The sequence below is a fragment of the Apium graveolens genome, chromosome 6, assembly GCF_009905375.1.
Source record: "Apium graveolens cultivar Ventura chromosome 6, ASM990537v1, whole genome shotgun sequence".
Classification (NCBI taxonomy): domain Eukaryota; kingdom Viridiplantae; phylum Streptophyta; class Magnoliopsida; order Apiales; family Apiaceae; genus Apium; species Apium graveolens.
The window spans coordinates 145,929,254-145,950,513 of record NC_133652.1 but is presented as its reverse complement, the minus strand read 5'-3'; the positions used below and the strand labels follow the sequence as shown (position 1 = coordinate 145,950,513).

Genomic DNA, 21,260 nt, shown 5'->3' with positions numbered 1-21,260 from the left:
AACTCCTTCAGACATTAGCATACATTCCTTCTCTAAGGGGGAGATAGAAGCTTAAGTAATACTTTGGAGGATTCCTCAACTAAGGGGGAGAAATAGCAGGGAGGAGGAAAAAGATAAAGCTCATGTACACTACACTACACCATTGTTGTTTGTAACTACGGATCCTATTGTACGGGAGAGGTTGTTAACACAAGGTGATTTTCTAGTAAGGGAAGAAGATATTTTCCAAAAGGAGAGTACTATTGGTTTTTATCAGCGGATCCTATTGTATGGGAGATATGGTAAACAAAGGTGATCTTCTTTAAGCAGTTGATTCTCATAGGGGGAGAAGCAAGAAAGATATGCGCTTCTCAACAGGAAATGTGGTTGTACAAAAGAAGATGAAACTACTTGAAGATATGTTCAGTCTAGAGGAACATCTATTTGGAATCTGGAAAATGTTAAATGTTATCCAGAACTTTTCTGCTATTTACTTTGCATTTCTGTTTACATTTTTTTCTTATTTGTTAGTTGAGTTATCCTCTAGGTATTTGTTATTATTGTCTAACAAACATATAAGGGGAGATTGAAAGACATATGTCATAGCCTATTTGTTTATTCGAGGATTTAACTCAACTCAAATAAGAATATAACAAGTAAATATTGGATCTACCGTCAAAGAGATCTCACAAACTAACATATTTCAAAGGATTCAGAAATAAGGTTCATCTACAGACTTGAGGAATTACTTCACTGGAAGAAGTTCAAGAAATTGATCAAGCCTCAGCGATATAAATCAAGATTGTGGATTTAATCAAGTGACAGAGATCTTGTCAGGGTATCAATTAATTACAGGGATTTAATCTGAAGAAAATCAAGTTATTAAAGTCAAGACATGAAGAAACGTCATGAAAGTTAGTCACTCATGAACCAGACAGTACATCGAGTGTCAACATTGACGTGGTGGAATTGATTCATAATTTTCAGTGATTTTCAGAAGATCTTCAGAAGAGTGGTTGTTGTTCAAGAGTAGTATTAATTCTCTATTAATTAATTAAGTCATATAATTTAATTAAGAAAATAAATTAAATCTGCAAAGATTAATTTATTGATTAATTGAATTAATTGATTAATAAATTCTGAATTAATATTAAGAATTTTCTGAATTATAATTGAATTAAAATCAGTTTTAATTCAGTAAGACAATTGAGATTGAATTGGCATGACAATCTGGATTATCATACCGATTGTCATGCCAGGCCATTCCTGATTGTCTCACCGAAAGTTCTACTGGAAGGAGGATTGTCTTGCTAGTTCATTTTGATAGTCTTGCTAGTTCATTCAATTGTCTCACCGAAAGTCATGGTGGTTCAACATATTGTCTTGTTAGCTCAACAAATTGTCTCACCGATAGTCATGCCAATTCTCTGATAGTCTTGCCAGTTCAATGAAGTTCTGTTGATCAAATCATTTAAAAGAAAGAAGCAGCAGTCATTCAACATATACAACAGAAGTCAACCATTTTCAAGAACAAAAAGAAAAGCAGAGCTACAAATATTTCATCTTTCATCTGTTGAATTCAGATCATCAATTTCTAGTTATTTAAATTAAATCCAAACCACTAGAAATCATTCTGTTGTTCTTGTGTAACTATCTAGCGGATCAAAATCCCTAGAACTTAATCTCAAATTGCTTTTAGCATTTGATTCTTTTTATTGCAAAAATAGAAAAAGTTCATGTCGAATTTATTCTAGATTTGTGATAATTAATTTGAGATTAATCCCTTGTTATCGATACCGTTGTTGTAACACCTTTCAAGTTTAATAATAGTTTTTATTTAACTTGAATTTTGTTTCAATTTTATTCCGCATTAAATTCGATTAAACGGTATAGTTTGTATTCAACCCCCCCTTCTACAAACATATTGGGACCTAACAACGATTATTCCGGTAATTATTGCGTCGTTTGTTATTGTTTCGTCCCCCATTGGTACCATTGATCTTTAGTGAAGATTGGTTAGTAACAGCAGCAGAGAGAGTTGGTGAAGGTGCTATAAACACAGAGGGCCCTGAGGAGGAGTGATTACGACGAGTCTCCTCACACACAATCATGCTTCTGGCAGTCAGAAAATCTGGAAGAGGATTCATGTGGCTGATTATGCTCCCAACACTATCAAACGTTGGGGTTAAACCGTTGATTAACTGTAAAACTAATCGTTGATCACTCACTGTTTCATCGATATATTTAAGTTGATCTGCAAATGATTTAAGCTGTTGACAATAAGCGGTGACATTAGGATAATTCTCAAGATTAATGTGATTGAATTGGTTATCAAGATCTGCAGCCCAAGCACTCTTGTTGTCATGGAAGAGATTTTTGACACGAAGCCATGCTTCACGTGCGGTTGAACCAGGTTTTATAATGGTGAGTAGGAGGTCTTTAGAGATTGTTCCATATATCCAAGAAAGAACAACAACATCTAGTTGTTTCTATTTGGCAGAAGAAACTTCAGAGTCAGGAGGAGACGTCTTGGGATCGTCAATATGATCCATGATGTTGTGGGCACGAGACGCAACATGAAAAAGCTCCGCCCATGTGTGATATTGGACTTTATGTAGATCAAGAGTCAGGTGAACTAAATTATTAATATTATGCACTGTTTGTGCAGGATGAAGAGATGACGATGACGATTTTTCAGCTATGGAGAGATAAGAGCAGCGGAGAGAAGAAGATAAGGAAAAGAAAATAAAAGAAAAGGAAAGCTAGGGTTGAGGATCAAAAGGATGTCAGAGGACGGAGGCTCTGATATCATGCTAGATAGAATTAAGTCCCTGATTAGGGTTGGTATATTATTGACAATATATAATGTCTCAGCTTTACAATATGGAAAGTCCAAAACCAATTACAAACATTCTGGAATATAGCATTCATAGCTAAGCAAACTATAATTGATATCTATATTTACATATTTACCGATAATAAGATATCCTGTAATTTAGAATAATATTCTCATGTATGCACTCCAACAACAATGCCTTATAGTTATGGATGGCGGGTCGAATTGGATCGGGTTTCGTAAGATCCAAATCCGATTCGTTATATTTTGGTTATGAACGGGTTCGGGTCCGGATATTAAAAACAAAGATCCCAATTCGATCCATCGGATTTTTTCGAATTTCGTGTTGGTTTCGGGTTTAATTCAGATATTTTAAATGTAATTATTTTAAAAAATATTATTATACAAATATATTTTTTTGAATGTTAAGAATACAAAAATAGTACTTTATATATTGTCAATAAAGAATTGTTGTAGTGGTCGAGGTCTTACTTTATTAAATGTAGGTTAAAAGTTCGACTCACTCATCTATGTGCGTTTGTTTAACTAAAAATTAGTAATATACATATATAAATAATTCAATATTAGCATTAGATATAAAAAAATTAATTATTTATAATCATCCAACGTCTCAATTATAAATATTAGATTTAAATATTTGATGTATCTAAATTATGTCTTATTATTATAAAATATGTGAGATAAGAATATGTTATCGGATTTTTTTTCGGGTTTTGGGTTCGGATCGGGTTTAGAACGAAATTCGTGTTTCGGGTCGGGTATCGATTCGGTATACCTAAAATCTAAATCCAGATCCAAACTCTTTCGGGTTTAAAAATAAGATCCGGATCCAAATCCAAAAAATCGGATTCGGGTAAATCCAAACGGATCGGAACAGGTCGGATATTTTTCTGGTCGAGTAAAATTGCTATCCCTACTTATTTATAGTTGTGTCTTATCATATAAAGAGTATAATAGTTGAATTATATTGGAAGGGAATGGAGAAGATGAGAGAGAAGATATGTGTAAAAAAAAGGAGGGAAATATTTTTTATTGAAAAAATTAAAATAAGCCATGCTTAGTGGAGTTTTAAAGATGAGGCATATGATGGATGTACAAGTATTTTAAGGCATTATTATTAAGACATTGCTAGAGTACCTAATTATTTAAAATGCCTCAAATTATAGTTTAGGACAACAATTTAATGCACTTTTAAACTTGCTCTTATATAATTTTCAAAAAGACTAATTTTGAAAAATAGCAATAAATATGCATTGTAGAAGTTGAAAATAAACATAATATTATAGGAAAGAAAAAACTCCCAAAAGAGACCAATATTGTGGCAGGAGGGAGTACTCGATTAAAATCGGCTTATATTAATATACGAAACATATATGTGTGCTTTTGTTTAATAGGAACATACAGTTAATCAAACATTTGTAAAATTATTCAATAACAATGGGTTTTCTATAATAATTATGGAATTGATTAAAAATTCTGAAAGGTGTTTATTTGATCACTTTGGTAAGTAAAAAAGTGGGATTTCTCAAGTATAAATGTGTGAATTTGTAATGTGAAATGTAAGGGGCTTAAAAAGAACAAGTTGCGCGTGCAGTTGAGTGAAGGAGAGAAAGTGTGTATTTGCGGTGGATCAATAATGGCGGGATTATCTATGGTCATGTTTGTAATAGTTAAATTTGGCAGTTTAATCTCACCTAACAACAATGAACACATGTTGGTATACACAAACAAACAAACAAAGCATAAACCATAAACAACCCATACAATGATAATGCATACAAAACTGGACAGTTTATATCACCTTACTTTATCATCACCTTGTTACTATTTACAAATTATATACCCCCATCTTTTTCTTCACCATAAATGTTCTACTTTTTGTAGGTGGTCGTGGTTGTAGCTATTTCTGTATTTATTTACCTACTTCACTTAAAAAGGTCTTCTTGCTTTTCTCAAATTTTGCAGGCCATTATCCATATTTCAGTTTCTTCATCTTCAGGTATCAACCCTGGAACTCATCACATGTTCAATTATGTTGTTTTTTATGCTCTCTCTCTCTCTCTCTCTCCCCCTCTCTCTCCCTCTCTCTCTCCCTCTCTCATACACACAAGCATTTAGTAGTTTCACAAACTTTGTTTATTAGGAATTGAAGATGAAGATATAATGAAGTGGAATGTATAAACACACATAAATGGCGATTCTTACAAGTTCCAATGTAAAATTTAAGATATAAGATGTTATATGTACATCATTTTTGATAGATTGAAAGATAGAGAGGCACGTTGAAGATACAAATGCATATCTTTTTTTGATAGATTAATATTAAGGTACATAAATATAGTTTGGAGCCTTATAAAGATCGTATCGATTGTTTATCGATGAAACCGAGGCCGTTCAAAAGGCATAACCCAATTACACTGTTATTCCTAAATTTTCTAGATAAGCAAAAAAGTCTCAACTTAAATGCACGCAATAATAACTTTGGAGAAATCAAATCTACATTGATCAAGTAGTGCCTTAAATTTTCTGCATGATTGAGAAATCTCAACATTAATTGCACAGTAGGATAAAGTTGAAAACATATCTGTACATTTATGTAGTTCATCTTTAGGCAAGATTATATATTTATGCAACCTTGTTAATTACATTAACTTCTGCTGTTAAAAACTGATTGCTGTCACAGTATAACCATTATCTGATCTAAAAAACCTTATCTATACCTGCACTGGAATGGGACAGTACTAGATTTGATGAATGACCAAGTTTCTTGAGCTTACTTGGGTAATTTAATTACTTTTGTAACTCCTTGTTTTAAATTTTGCTAGATATTTTTCATGGGGAAGATTACAGTGACCAATTTGCTACTTGGATTACTCATTCATGTAATTGTGGTATGTGCTGATGTGAAGAACTTGAACATATGGCCCATGCCAAGTTCGGTGTCCTACGGGCACAACACACTTTATATTGGCAAGGACTTTAAGCTAAAGACAGATCAAAGTAAATATGCTGATGCTTCAGGGATTCTGAAGGATGGATTCACAAGGTTAGTAGACATCATCAAAGCAGCCCATGTTATAGATTATAACAATCCTGGATCTAGTTCCTCATCAATTTTACATGGAATTCATGTGATTGTCGCTTCACCAAATGATGAGGTATTCCTCTATATTACTTGTCCTGTTGTCCAATCATACATTGGTGTATAAACTGTTAATATTTTTTATATTGTCAGTCTCGTGATATGTTTTTATGAAATGATCATTTTGTCAGTTTCAATGTATATGATTATAGCGTTCTGTTTCACCTATGTTTTTTTTCTTATTGCTTGTTCCTAATATCATAGGTACTATGTTGTTATTTGTATTAAATATACACCGTGTCCAGAAAACTATATTAAGTATTGTATTACTATTATGGAATGGTGTGCTTTCCACATAAAAAATCGTATTTATGTGCTTGTGCATCTTTTCCTAAATATATACTGTATTATGTCCACTGTCATTGAATTCTTTGTGATGCAGTTACAATATGGTGTTGATGAATCTTACAACTTAGACGTCCCCGTGCCAGGAAAGGCAGGTTTTGCTCTTCTAAAGGTTGGTTGAATCAAATTCTACTTATAGTAGGAAGTAATGCATTGTTTCTCAGTATGGAGCATATATGTTGTTTCTTACTTATCATGTCCATTATTGCTTAAACATTCCATTCCAATTTATGGCCAGGAAGCAAGTGAGACAGTATATGATTTTACTAAAATTGTAATGTAATAAACATTATAAGTTTTAATACAAATAAAATAATAAATAATATAATTTTATGTTTTTTATATCTTTAGGATATGTTGTTGACAGATTCAAACCTTAAATTTTAGATATTAAAATATAATATATTCCATAGGATTAGATAAAACGTTCTGATCTATTTTTTTGTTTGAAGATCTTAAGTCTATACCATAGCAAAATGTGGTGTAGATAGACATGTTTAAGGTTTAGTTCAGTGAAGTATGGAGATTGGAGTGTTTTGCAATATTCTGTACTACTACACTGAACTTTCACTTGTATATATATTTTCTGTTATTGTAAAATCAGTTGTCTATGCAGATTACAGAGTAGTGGTCTCTGTGACAGCAATCAATATATATCTCTGCCAAAACAACTTAGAATACTTAAAACTGGCCAACTTTATTTTCTACCAACCCATATTCTGATTTGAAGGGCTAATATCATTAGCTGATATCCTCTGTTTGATGTAAATGGACCATGAATGAAACAAGTATTGCTACTTACTCACAAAAGAATAATATCATAGATTTTGTTTTGTTGGTAATCTAACATGTCTGAAGTGACTTTCATTTTTTATAAGTAGTTGTGTAGCTAAATGATCGTTCTCTATCATGGATGTGAATTAGTATTATACAATCAAGTCTTTAGAGTCATATCAGACATGTTGCAAAGAAATGTATTGATAAAGAATATTGTTGACGAAATGTTTTTAGACCTAACTGTTAAGTGCTATTATGATATGTATACTATTTTGTGATATTAATTGATAAGCTTTGACGTTTTATGCAGGCAGAAACAATTTATGGTGCATTGCACGGGTTGCAGGTTATGAGTTCTTCCTACCAAAAATCATTTACTTTTTTCTTCTGTTTGTCAAATTCTTTTGAGCTGATTAAGTGTACATTGTAAAATGTTTTCAGACATTTAGCCAACTGTGCCATTTTAACTTTAGCATGAGAGCGGTCGAAGTTGGTCAGGTTCCCTGGACTATATCTGATGAACCTAGGTTTTCTTATAGAGGCTTGCTAATTGGTAAGCCGCTTATCTAATAATCCTCACTACAAACATTTTCAATGTGTTTTGACTTGTGCAGTTCGTTAACTTTTGGTGTGATCCATCACAAAATTATTCTGATAAATGAGCTGTGACACTTTGATATTATTCATGCTTAAAATTTACTTATAAAAATGAGCATGTATCTTACATCCTGGACTTAAACCCTAAATTAGTAATGCTTCATATATGAACTAAGAGTTACAATCTCTCTTTAATTTGGAAGTTGTTCTGTTGAGTTGAGAAGCTAATAAGTTGGTATGACGGAATTGCTGCAGATACATCTCGCCACTATTTGCCGTTGCCAGTGATAAAAAAGGTCATTGATTCTATGGCTTATGCAAAGCTGGTACGTATTTTTATACATTACATTGCATCACTATTTTTTTTTAATATATAGGGAAACAACTATTCATTTAATAATGATTATTGTATAGGCATAATATATGTCTCCTGTCCTGGTTTGAATGAGGTCGAAACTCTCTTGTTACACATTGTTGTGAAAATAATCATTGCAAAAATGTTTTCAAAATGGATTGTCAAATGGAGCCTTACATGCAGCGAGAAAAATAATTATGTTGATTGTTGTTACTGTTATGATAATGTAGTCAAAGTAAACCCTCCATCTGCAGTAACAGGTCATGTAATGAAAATAACAAATTAAAGTTGTGTGGCACAATGCCACCAGTGACAAAACGCATATCATAGTCCATCTTGACTGATATCCATAAAAGCAATTAAACCTTGAATCAGCTCAATCCCCGTTTAGAATGAATCCGATACATTTGGTTTTGAAGTACATAGCTTGACCGCTTTACATTGCTATGTTGTCTATGTGTGCCCTATAAAATGTGATCTTTCTTTAGCTTCGTCTGACACTACTCTACATAAAATAACACAAGATTGATAGGTTCTGCAGTCTGAATTTGTGTATAGCTGAGTTATATGACAGCTTTACTTGCAGTCTATTTTTTTGCTATAGCTCAGTCTTCCTCAACATCCATTCGTCGATATCCAACAGGAATAGCATTTGCACTCTAATGTAAAAGTTTTATTACATTCCTGAAATGAAAAATGGCCAAGCGGAACTGAGGGAAATGCCTTTACTGTGTGCGCGCGCCTTACCTTACCCAATATTATCAAATTGTTCGTCCAATGTGGTAAAAGAAGTAGTTGTTCCACCTTACATATGATATGCAAAGACCAGTAATGCAAGAGATAGGTCTTTCAAGCAGACAGAGATGATTATAATTTTTTGATTGTATACAGGGTTCTTTGAAATAGCCCGTGCTGTCCTTACTACATTCTCATGTCTTCAACAGTGTTTAAGTTTTTGTAATTGACCTTCAGTAAAAAAATAAGAATTTACATATTGCACAACATTATTGATTTTTTTAACTATGCAGAATGTGTTACATTGGCACATTGTAGATTCACAGTCATTCCCCTTAGAGATACCTTCATACCCAAAATTATGGAATGGTGCTTATTCTATTGAAGAACGATATACAGTGGCGGACGCCACTGAGATTGTGAGGCAAGTCAGCGTTGCAACTTGAGAGTGCAATTGGATTCTCCAACGCATTTCTAATTATTAATGTAAACATGTACAGGTATGCTCAAAGACGAGGGATTAATGTATTGTCTGAGCTTGATGTTCCAGGGCATGCTCGCTCCTGGTAGGTAGTCTTAACACATTTCACATTAGATTTGACATTCCTGAAAAAGAATTTCCCAAAGTTTGTAATTAAAAACAAATTTTTTAAAATGCGATAGGGTAAAGTGCATTATTGTACCTGTATAATGGCCGACATATAACTTGTTTATACACCAAATTTTGGTGACTGTATTTGTATTATATAGATTTTTCCTCAACCCTGAAATTAAGTCTTTGAAATAGAAATTAAATTAAAAAACCACATAAAGTTATATGACTTAGATAATAATGTGTTTAAATAGAACAAAATGAACATTAGACTGTGCCAGTAAGTGGTAGTTGGGTTACATAGACTTCTAATGATTATTAGTTAAAACAGTGAAGCATACTATATCTTTGAAATAGTTGAAATACCGAAGCATATTATTATTAGTTCCTTTTTTATCTTTCAATGGTTTTTTTTGTTAATATCTGAAGATGTAGTCTTATTGGCTATTTTTGTAACTTACAGCAATTATTAAGATAATATTTGTGATATTTGTGAAACAAAGAGAGTACAATGCTAATTGAGTTATTTGTTGTAGTTTAGAAATTTGAGCTTTATACATTCTGCCAAGTGCCACGTTTATTGTGATATTTTGGTTTAAACGTGGAATATTTCAATCAACTAGGTACACTATTACATGAAGTAAATAGTAGTATTCAGTGTTGTTTTGTTTCTCCCGATTTCCATGCATGAAAAGTTACTCTACTAAGATTTATAGAATTACTTGTTAAGTCAACTAACTTGTTTATTTTTAGGGGATTTGGTTATCCTTCGTTGTGGCCATCGGACAAATGTATGGAGCCACTTGATGTCAGCAATGAATTTACCTTTAAGTTAATAGATGGGGTTCTCTCAGGTAGGTTGGTATGTTTCATATTTAAAGTTTAAACTATTGCCTTTGACCTGGTAATGGAAGGGTAAGAGCACTTAACATTCTTAATCTTACTCAAATTTCAGATTTCAGTAAAATTTTCAAATATAAATTTGTTCACTTGGGAGGAGATGAAGTCGATACACGTGAGTTTTCTTTTTGTTGATTTGTGTGGATTTTACAGTTCATGCTGTCATAGTCCTACCATAACATTTCCATGTGTACTGATTTAATTTATATTGGAAGAGAAGTCGATCTGCATGCATTTACATTGTTTTTAAGCTGTTTACCCATATTCATCCTATATTATGCACGGCATTGATTTTTTTTTTCTTTCTTTGTTGTATGATAAACTGATAATGTTCTGGAGAAGTTCATATTCAAAATCCTGTTGCTCAATATCACGAAACTAGCATAGAAGGATTATATACTGTCTTAAGTGTCTTTATTGTAATGTTCTTTCTAAAATGTATATTAGTTTTCGTCTTTCATGTTTTTAAATTATGATATTTTTTGACGTCACATAGCTAGTCTGAATTTAGATTAGGTTCTTTAATGTCCTCTATTGTTCAGAAACCCAATATTTTCTTTTGCAGTGAACATTCCTGCAACATGAATAAGATGATGTAATAAACACATACATCCAGAGCCAAATGCTTTGTAACCAAGTTTATTTAGTCACACATTACTTCCACCATAGTTAATTGCCATACTTGCTAGAAAAAATTGATTTATGATAATACTGTAAACTGCATGTATACTTGTATACAACATTAAACAACTTAATAAATGGTTGTTTTAGCTTTACACTCCCAATACATTTACAAATCTTACCTAGATATAATCAAGTAATTGCAAAAATTTCCAGAGACAAGATCATGATGTAATATTTGATCTCTAATATATACATTTACTAGAAAAATGAAATTGGAAATTTGTATCATAGGTTCCAAATCAGTATAACTATTAATTCCATGGCAAAATTATGTGATAGACTCTTCGACATCTTTCTATTTTATAAATAAGCACCTAACCATGTCTGCTTATGTTCTAATATATATTTCTAATTGATTTTCATTATTTTAATGATGAATAACCAATACTTGCATTGGGTTAATAATTTCAGATTGCTGGCGAAAAACATCTCATGTAAGAAAATGGTAAAAAATTTAAAACCCTTGTCATTCCTGTCGATATCAAGTAAAATTTATTTTGTGACATGGTTCTGATGAAATGTATGAACAGCTACTATGAGTTTCGTATATCTTCATTCTGTTTTCCTTTCAAGGATATCAAATTTTAATCAGTATGTATGATGTATCCTCTGTACATTTAGAACTTTTGACACAAGCGGCTTTTATTTGTACTTCTTTACACATTGTAAAATTCACCATGACATTTCTGATTCCTTGTCTCGCACCTCAATAGCCCTGCTGCTAGAAATAATTTTTTAAGTTACCTGGAATCTTGTAATCGATGGAATGACAATCTAAAAGACCATTTTCTTGCGATTTTTTTTAGAACTTTTGACACAAGCGGCTTTTATTTGTACTTCTCTACACAGTGTAACATTCACCATGACATTTCTGATTCCTTGTCTCGCACCTCAATAACCCTGCTGCTAGAAATAATTTTATAAGTTACCTGGAATCTTGTAATTGATGGAATGACAATCTAAAAGACCATTTTCTTGCGATTTTTTTTAGTACTTTTGACACAAGCGGCTTTTATTTGTATTTCTCTACAGTGTAACATTCACCATGACATTTCTGATTCCTTGTCTCGCACCTCAATAGCCCTGCTGCTAGAAATAATTTTATAAGTTACCTGGAATCTTGTAATTGATAGAATGACAATCTAAAAGGCCATTTTCTTGCGATTAGAGCCCAAGTCCTTCGCGTAAACACTATCTACAGCGTGAATACTTTTTGTGACCAAGTCATGTCAGTGATTTATGTAAATCAGTGACTAATATGATATCTATTTCAATATGGAATGTGATCTATGTTCTATTTTACAGGTTAAAGAAAAAAGGAATGAATGGCACAGATGCTTATGAGTATTTTGTCTTGCGAGCACAGAAAATTGCCCTGTCCCATGGATATGAAGTTGTGAACTGGTAAATAACATGCTAAAGTAAATTTTCTTATTGTATGGGTTGAATCTGGATTCAATTATAACTCATTGCAGGGAGGAGACTTTCAATCACTTTGGAAGTAAATTGGACCGCAAGACAGTAGTACATAACTGGTAATTTCTGCAAATTTCTCACCTCTATATATATATGACAAGTTTAAGTAGTTCATTTGGTCACCATTATTTTTCTTTAATCGAAAAATATATTCTGGTGCTGCATATTTAATGATAAAACAAGTTATTTGTTTGTTTTTTTCCTGCCAAATTTTGTGTAAGATATTTGCAAGAGAAATAATAATTTTTTCTTATTGGAACTGGCCGAACAACAGAAGTCTTCCGATTTTTTGGATTACAATGAAATATGATACCATGATTTTTACTTCTCTTAAAATTAATAATTAATGCAAATTATTTGTAAGTATTAGATTACACTTCTATACAAGTCGATCAATCTTCTGAAGCTTTGGAAAGATCACAATTTTTCATCCGATCAACTCCATCTATTGGAGAAACTAAAAGCAGTCGAGTTCCCTTTCTCATCTCAACATACTTCTACTTTTGTTCAAATTTATGATTTATTAGTAGACTAAAATTCTGTCTTCTGCCAAAAATGAAATGAGAGAAGATAAAAAACATAAAAAATCCTAGAGTTCTATGATCACTGTTGCGACAATTAACTTCTAACAAGGCTGCATTAGTTCACTAATTTTTTTTTATCACAGGCTAGGGGGAGGTGTTGCTGAGCGAGTGGTTGCAGCTGGGCTGAGGTGCATCGTAAGTAATCAGGACAAGTGGTATTTGGACCACTTGGATACCACATGGCAAGATTTCTACTCGTATGAACCACTCACAAACATTACCAGCCCTACAAAACAAAAATTGGTTATTGGGGGTGAAGTATGTATGTGGGGTGAAACCATAGATGGCTCGGACATTGAACAAACAATATGGCCACGTGCTGCGGCAGCTGCAGGTAATTTTTTGTATCCCTCTGAAGATTCTACGATGTTCAGAACTAAAAAAAATATTTTCCAAACTTGATAACTCATATCGTTAAACCATTGTTTGTTCTTAGTTTGTAGGAAATAGATAAAGTGGAGTATAGTATTTTGTTGCCTTTTATAATTCAAATTGTGCGAAAAAATTATAGTAAAATTTAGACTTTAACCAAGCTGAGTAGGCTCTCTCTTACAAATAAACTTGTTCTCATGGTTCCGGACAAAAAAATCCCAATACAAACTTGATTCATGTTATCTCCCAGTCTTCAATTTGATCTTACATTACTTGGTCAGAAATCTTCAAGTATATTAGTTGGGTAACCCAAGTATCCTAATCCAAACTTATTTCTTTCCCTTTAAAAAAAATTAATTCAAATTCAGTTGGCTTCCTTGATGGGTCACCAAAGAATATGCAAAAACTGAGCTTGTTAATAAAATTATTGTAGCCATATGCCCCAAGTAAATGTTTAATGAAATACGAGTTCCTTTCTCATTGCTGAACATCAATATACTCCATTTATATTCAATGTCCTCTTCTGTGTATTCTTAAGCAGCTATTATATCTATGTACTGAATAAGTTGCAGAGAAGAAGTAACACTGATCATAAAATGTAAATGCATGTTAAATGACAACTGAAGATATTGTTCCTACTCATTTTCATTACAAGCATGCACGAAACCATCAATCATACATAGTTAATTATCGTAGCTCAAAAATTTTCTTACAAAAAGCAGGAACATTATCAGTGACTATATGTACTACAAACGAATTGACTTTTTATGTGTTCATTTCTGTTCATCGAAGAGAGGCTGTGGTCATCTTCGCATCAGATAGCTAAGGATGCACAAGATGCATATGCAAGATTATCGCACTTTAGATGTCTTTTAAATCAAAGGGGTGTTGCAGCTGCGCCAGTAGTTGGCTATGGGAGAATGGCCCCTGATGGTCCAGGCTCCTGTTACATGCAATAGTTTGATGGCCTGATAACTTCCCAGTTCATCAGTAATAGTTGAAATGGAAATATAGGTGAAAATCGGAGTGATTTCGTGAAGCAGCTCATTTTCTTGGTATTTAAAGAGTAAAATTTAGTTGTTGGTCAACAAGTTCTCTTTATATGTCCAGTTGCTTAAACACACACAAACACAAGTGTGCAGACATCCTGATAAAGGTAGAGCTGGAGTATTTCATTTATGAAGATCGAGAGAATATGTTAAATAGGTATTTTGAAAGAACATTGTAAAATTAGATGGCGCTGTGGCACTGACACAAATAGTAGCTTATTCAAAATTAACAAAAATAATTTTTGAAGAGATGACCTGTTTTCATTAAACGGTCGGAGAATTTAATTACAGCGGGTCGTGTCCTGTAGATAAAATCGAACCAAGTATCAATCTTACTTCTCAGGTAGAGAAGATTCGTCAGAATGAGGTTTGTGATCTGCTTAATTAGCTCTGAGGCATGTTTATTTGTTAATTTTATCATATATGATGTGCATTTTAAGTATATTAGAGTATATGAAAAAGCTGCCATCCAAAAGTCTTTGTTCAACTACATACTTACAAGCTAACACATAAACACAGTAATGAAAATTATGTTGGCATACATACATGTCAACAAAAGAAAACAAATTAAAAGCAAATCCTCGGCTATTTGAATGAAAGAACCTGAAAACAAAGCAAGAAGATCAACATTAAATCCTTACAAAGAAAATGCTAAGCTCAGCTCCACTGTTTCCATCAGGATTCATCATGTAATAGGTCTCTGAATCTTTGGATCCTGTCACACGTTCAAAGTTAGCACGCATATACGTCAATTCGCCTTGTGCTGAATCAATTGCCTCGCTAGGCAACACTCCGGCACCAATTGACATTGCATGCAACAACTGCATCACATTCAAATCTTCATCTGTTGCTTCTCTTTTCACTCCATACCCTGTTTTCTTGCCATTACAGTACAATGTCCATATTGGCTCATCAATGAGCTGAGTCTTTGCTCCATCTTTATGTTTCTCGCATTCCAACGCGATTCTCACCAGTCCTTGCCCCATATCTTGAAGAAGTTTTCCCGTAACAATAGAGAGTTCTAGTATCAGCATTGGAACACACCTAGGATTTTCTTGAATAGCAAGGTTAATTCTCGACTTTCGATACCCGAAAAGTGTGCCTGTCATTCTTGTACCACCGTGGATGTGATTATGATCATGGTGATGGTGGAGGGTGACAGGGAATTTGCAAGCCGTTGGAGTAATGATGGGAAATGATCGAAAAACGGAACGAACTTGTCGGATGATTTTACTAGATTTGGATGGCTTCTTCTTGTGATGAGGTGATTGTTGAAGGGACACATTTGGTGAAGGAGAGTATCTAGGTGACGGGGGAGGAGGTGATTGAGGGTTTTGCATTTGAATTTGTGTTTTAGTTTTGATAAAATTTGTAATGTTGGAGAATAAAAGAGCTCAATGCTTGATGGTTTTGAACATTTGTAGAGGGGTGAAGATGTATGTACAACAAATGTTATGGCTTGCACGTTTTATCAAGGAGTGTTTGACTTATTTGTGATGGCAAGTTTCATGAGTAACAAATAAGTCCGGGGATTTGGTAGTTAGTTTAAGGATATATAAATACATAAGTGTGTATATTAGTCATTATTTTAAAATTTGATGAACAGAACATAGAATTTGTAGGTAAATTGTTTGAGGTTGAACACTTCTTGTAGCCGTGTATATTGGGAAGTTTGTTTAATCCAGATGATTTATGTTCAGGACCATCTGTTTTTTTTTGAAGGAAAAAGTACTTACTTTTATTCAATTGAATCAATAATCAAAGCATCACAAATATAATCCGGAGGGGTACCTACCCACTCATGAATATCTGACATAAAATGTGTAGCCCTTACTAATTCATAAGCCACTACATTCGCAGATCTTGACACATACTCTACTAGCACATCATCATAGTGCTTAAACAACTCAATACAATCTAATACGATTAAGTGAAAGTAACTATCTTCTTGAACCCGTTTGCATTCTTCCACAAGCTCCTGTGCGTCCGTCTCAAATACACAGCGTTTGTATCCAAGATTTTTTACCCACGATAAAGCTTCCTTCAATCCAAGAGCTTCTATCTCTCTCGGGCTATACAGTGCCTGCAACTTCTGATTTCTTACCCGTATTAACTCCCCACGGCTATCTCGGATAACACAACCAATTCCAGTGTTGTTCCACTCCCTAAACACTGCAGCATCCGTGTTTACTTTGATCCATCCCTGCTGTGGTCGACTCCATTTACTCGAAGTACCAGCTATGTTTACTTTCTGGGTGTTACCATCTAACAATCTCTGTTTCCATGCATGCAGCATGTTCATTGCCGTAGCTTGGACACCAAACTCTGAGATTCTTACTTTGTCCCATACCCATTTGTTCCTGCGCCTCCAGAGATTCCAACATACCATCAGAATTAAAGCAAAAGTCTCTCGTGAACAATTCTCCACAAATTGATGGATTATATCTTCTACATGCCCCTCATATCCCACTGCACGAACTTCTGGCAATCCCACCTGAGCCCAGACTGATCTTGCAAAGATACAATCGAATAGTACGTGAGTTGCATCCTCATCCTTTACTAAGCACCATGAGCATTTAGTATTTATAGGAACACGCTTCATAACCAAATTTATTGCAGTTGGCAGACATCCCCGACACACCCGCCAAGCGAAATTAATCACCTTACCTGGTAATTCCAATTTCCACAAATTTTTCCAGAATTTTGCATATTCCCACTCTTGTACGCCTTGCAAAACTTTATATGAACTCTTCACAGAGAACATACCTGATTTCTCCAGATTCCATATCCAAGAGTCAGCTCTACTTTGTGTCGGAATTGGAATTCTCTTAATTAGCTGCACATCATGTTCGTTACATATATCATTAAGAACTTCTTCATCCCATATGTTCCTTCCCGTCTCCATCAAATTCACCACCCGTATATGTTCCAGCTCTGGGGGCATTTCCGTAGTCAAGAACCCATTATTTTCTCCTGGGAGCCATGGTACATGCTACACCGTAGTTTGCTCTCCATCCCCTATTCTTCTTCTACTCCCTTGTTTGACCATATCTTGTGATGCAAGAATACTACGCCACATATAAGAAGGGTTAGCTCCCAGCTTAGCTTGCAAGAAATCACAATTAGGGAAGTACTTCACTTTCATTATACTCGTCACTAGAGGATTTTGATTTGTTAGCAGCCTCCACCCTTGCTTTGCTAGCATAGCAATATTAAAAATACTTAGATCTTTAAATCCCAATCCCCCTCCTTCCTTAGCAATACACATTTTACTCCATGACAGCCACCTAATCCCTTTATTTGCCCCTCCACTTCCCCACCAAAAAGCATTCATATGCTTTTGAATCTGGTTGCATATGTCTTGTGGGATTAAGAATAAGTTCATCCAGAAGTTAGGAATCGTTTGTGCCGCAGTTTTTAGAAGCACCACTTTCCCTCTTGAAATTGACTTGTTACCCCATCCTACCAGTTTGGAATTAATGCGATCAACCAGAAACTTGAAAGCCTTGTTCTTTCTTCTCCCAATATGTATTGGTAATACCAGATAATTCCCAGAAACAGGGACTTCAGCTACCTGCAATGCTTCTGTTACATCCCGTCTTGCCAGCCTTGTAATATTTGGGCTAAAAACTACACTTGATTTTCCCAAATTTATTGCCTGGCCGGAAAATCTCTTATATCTCCTTAAGATATTTTTCATAATCAATGCCTCAGATTTTGTAGCTCTGAAGAAAAAATACGAATCGTCTGCAAATAGCAGATGTGATACTGGAGGTGCACCACGAGCAATCGAACAACCATGTAACAATCCTACCCTCTCATGTCTGCGGATTATAGCACTTAATCCTTCTGCACATAAGATGTATAGATAAGGGGAAATAGGATCCCCTTGTCTGATTCCCCTTTGCGGTTGTATCTCCCCAAAAAACTTCTCCCTCCTGAATAAAGCTATACGACACAGTACTAACACAATTCATCACACGCTCCCTCCAAATACTACTAAAACCAAACTTCTTCATCATACCCTCCAGAAAGTGCCATTCTAATCTATCATAAGCTTTAGAAACATCAATCTTAAATCCCACCACTCCATTTACTCCTTGCCTTTTTCTCTGAATATAATGATTCAACTTGAATGCCAGTAACGCATTATCCGTGAGTAATCGGCCTCCTACAAAAGCACTTTGCTGTTCTGATATTAACTTTGGCAAACATTCCTTTAATCGATTTGCCATTACTTTAGATACAATTCTAACAAGTACATTACATAGCGAAATCGGTCTTAAATCAGTTACCTTTTGTGGTTGTTTAATCTTATGAATCAAACACACCATTTATTGGCATTATCCGGTAACTCCCCTGTAGCCATAAAACTCTGACAATATTGCACTACATCTGTACTGATCACATGCCAATACGTTTGGAAGAAACACGGATTCAAACCATCTATTCCAGGTGATTTGTCTCGGTGCATCGAAAATACAGCCAGCTTGACCTCTTCCACCGTGACTGGCATAACTAGTTCTTCATTTTGCTGCACAGAAACTTTTGGAACTTCTTCATACTCAGAAAGCATGTCAGTCGTTCCTGAGCTCTTAAACAATTCAGAGAAATACTCCACAATAATATTTCGAACCTCCTCCTTCTCCTCCTGCCATTCCCCATCTGAATTCTGTAGTTTCGTGATCTGATTTTTTTTCTTCCTTCCAGTGGCATACCTATGAAAAAATTTTGTATTTTGATCCCCCTCCCGTAGCCAAAACTGTTTTGAACGTTGTTTCCAATACACCTCTTGTTTTTCTAACAACTTCAGATATCTGTCTCGAGCCTCATCATATTTCTTCACTCCATATCCATCCCTTCTTGATCTGAATTTGTGCATTTCCATCCTACATTCTTTGATTTTCAACCGCAAGTCTTTAACTAATCCACCTCCCCACTCTTCTAACTTCAAACTTACATGAGCCATCTTATCTATAATACTCCAACCAGCAGTTTCCACCCAGCTATCCTTTACAATTCTATAACATTGATCCTCTTTGATCCAAGCATTTTTAAAACGAAATCTTTTCACTCGAGGGATATACACTTTCTTATTAAGCGCCAACAGTAAAGGAAAATAATCAGAAGTAGATATCTCTAAGACTTTAACTTTCGCCCGTGGGAACATTGTTTTCCATTCATCATTCGCCAGCCCTCTATCAAGTCGAATTTGCATCCAATTCTGTGTCCCCCTTGATTTCTACCATGTAAATTCACTCCCTACGAATCCTAAATCAAGTAATTCACACTCATTTACTGCACTTCTGAAACCCTCCATCAGTCTACTTGGCTGTGATCTCCCCCCAGATTTTTCATGAGCAAACATAATATCATTAAAATCACCAAGTACACACCATGGTAGCGTGGACTCCCCTGCAAGCGTTCTCAGAATTTCCCATGATTCTTTTCTTCTTTTTCTTTCCGGGCATCCATAAAATCCTGTGTACCTCCACCTCCCAACTTGTTCACAAACAACTTCAAAATCTATATAATGATTACAACTCCCTTTTATATGAACTCCTCTCTCATTCTGCCACATCAGAGCTAACCCTCCACCATTATTTTGTGCCTCAACCACAAAACAACTAGTATAATGAATCTTCTTACACAAAGCCTCAATTTTCTTTCTTTTAACTTTTATTTCTGATAGGAAAATCAGATTTGGCCTGAACTGTTTGATGATTTCATTAAGAAATCGAACTGCTCGTGGGTTGGCCATACCACGATAGTTCCATGCTAAGCAACTCATAATTCTCGGCGGGCCTGGAGTCCAGGACCCGCCCCATACAAGTTTTTTGGATCACTTTTTGATGTTAAAATGTTTTCTTTCTCACCTCCTGGCCCATCTGTTTTCATTAGACTAGGCTCAGATTCCAATTGGGTATGCTCCACGTCAACTCGCTTTCTTTTTGCCTCCAAAATTTTATTGACAGTTTCAACTTGTCCACCTAAATTCAAATTGTTCCCTTCCTTATCCCCACTTTCCTGATTTTTTGGTGCAATAACAACTGATAGATTATCTCCCTTATTTTCTCTAACAACTCCATCAATCTCCTTGAATCTCGCCACCTCTCCTGAACTACAGCTGCTAGTCCCCTGAACCTTTCCCCCACTACCACCTTCCGACCAGCAATCACCACCATCCTTGCTTCTCAACCATCGTGCCCCTACCCCTTATTTAACACCTCTATTTTGAGCCCTTAGCCAAGTACCATATCCCCGTTCCACTTCTTTATCAGGATGCGCATACAGGACACTGCATTCCCTCTCCGTGTGACCTATGATTCCACAAATAAAACAAAAATTCCCCAATCTTTCATATTTGAAATGTACCCAACTCCACGATTCTCCTTCCCTTTTGATCTTCATCCGCCTCTTTAATGGCTTCTGCACGTTTATATTCACTCGAACTCGAACGTATTGCCTCCAAGTGCCATCAAAGTTAGCCGGATCAGACTTCACATACTTACCAACAAAATTTCCAATACTTGTCAGAATGCTTTCAGAGATAAACCCTTTAGGAATATCATGAAACTGTACCCAAATCTCCATTTCATTAAGCTCCACTTGATCCGGGATTTCATCCTCCTTTAACTGATGATAAATCAACATATTCTGCTCAAATGTTCATGGCCCCCCTTCAAGAACTTTACGTAAATCTAAAATATGATAGAACATAAAAGAGTACCTATAACCTCCAATATCTTGTACCTCCATTCCTTCTTTAGGCCTCCACAATGAAGCGAGTACATTCTGCATCGCCTGAAAGTTAAT

General features: G+C 34.8%; 3 protein-coding genes across 3 annotated transcripts; 1 reads left to right on the top strand and 2 right to left on the bottom strand.

The window, feature by feature from the left end:
• Positions 1-4,632: 4,632 nt before the first annotated feature.
• Positions 4,633-14,693, top strand: LOC141666882 (beta-hexosaminidase 3). Its single transcript, XM_074473117.1, has 15 exons — positions 4,633-4,835; positions 5,662-5,994; positions 6,361-6,435; positions 7,411-7,446; positions 7,542-7,653; positions 7,953-8,023; positions 9,081-9,211; positions 9,288-9,353; positions 10,133-10,233; positions 10,335-10,394; positions 11,375-11,408; positions 12,269-12,367; positions 12,439-12,498; positions 13,107-13,357; positions 14,188-14,693. The coding sequence occupies exons 2-15, from the start codon at positions 5,671-5,673 to the stop codon at positions 14,352-14,354; spliced, it is 1,587 nt and encodes a 528-aa protein (XP_074329218.1). The 5' UTR covers positions 4,633-4,835; positions 5,662-5,670; the 3' UTR covers positions 14,355-14,693.
• A 221-nt stretch (positions 14,694-14,914) lies between these two features.
• LOC141668359 (protein MIZU-KUSSEI 1) lies at positions 14,915-15,936 on the bottom strand. Its single transcript, XM_074475214.1, has one exon. The coding sequence runs from the start codon at positions 15,782-15,784 to the stop codon at positions 15,074-15,076; it is 711 nt and encodes a 236-aa protein (XP_074331315.1). The 5' UTR covers positions 15,785-15,936; the 3' UTR covers positions 14,915-15,073.
• Positions 15,937-19,686: 3,750 nt separating this feature from the next.
• Positions 19,687-20,205, bottom strand: LOC141665516 (uncharacterized). Its single transcript, XM_074471502.1, has one exon. It carries the CDS (start codon positions 20,203-20,205, stop codon positions 19,687-19,689), a length of 519 nt encoding a protein of 172 aa, XP_074327603.1.
• Between the last annotated feature and the right edge of the window lie 1,055 nt (positions 20,206-21,260).

Excerpts from the sequence above, each read along its gene's own strand:
- LOC141666882 (XM_074473117.1), top strand. The coding sequence starts at position 5,671 with ATGGGGAAGATTACAGTGACCAATTTGCTACTTGGATTACTCATTCAT. Across the intron at positions 10,395-11,374 it reads AGGAGATGAAGTCGATACAC|ATTGCTGGCGAAAAACATCT; the intron begins GTGAGTTTTCTT and ends TAATAATTTCAG. Across the intron at positions 12,499-13,106 it reads AAGACAGTAGTACATAACTG|GCTAGGGGGAGGTGTTGCTG; the intron begins GTAATTTCTGCA and ends TTTTTATCACAG.
- LOC141668359 (XM_074475214.1), bottom strand. The coding sequence starts at position 15,784 with ATGCAAAACCCTCAATCACCTCCTCCCCCGTCACCTAGATACTCTCCT.
- LOC141665516 (XM_074471502.1), bottom strand. The coding sequence starts at position 20,205 with ATGGCCAACCCACGAGCAGTTCGATTTCTTAATGAAATCATCAAACAG.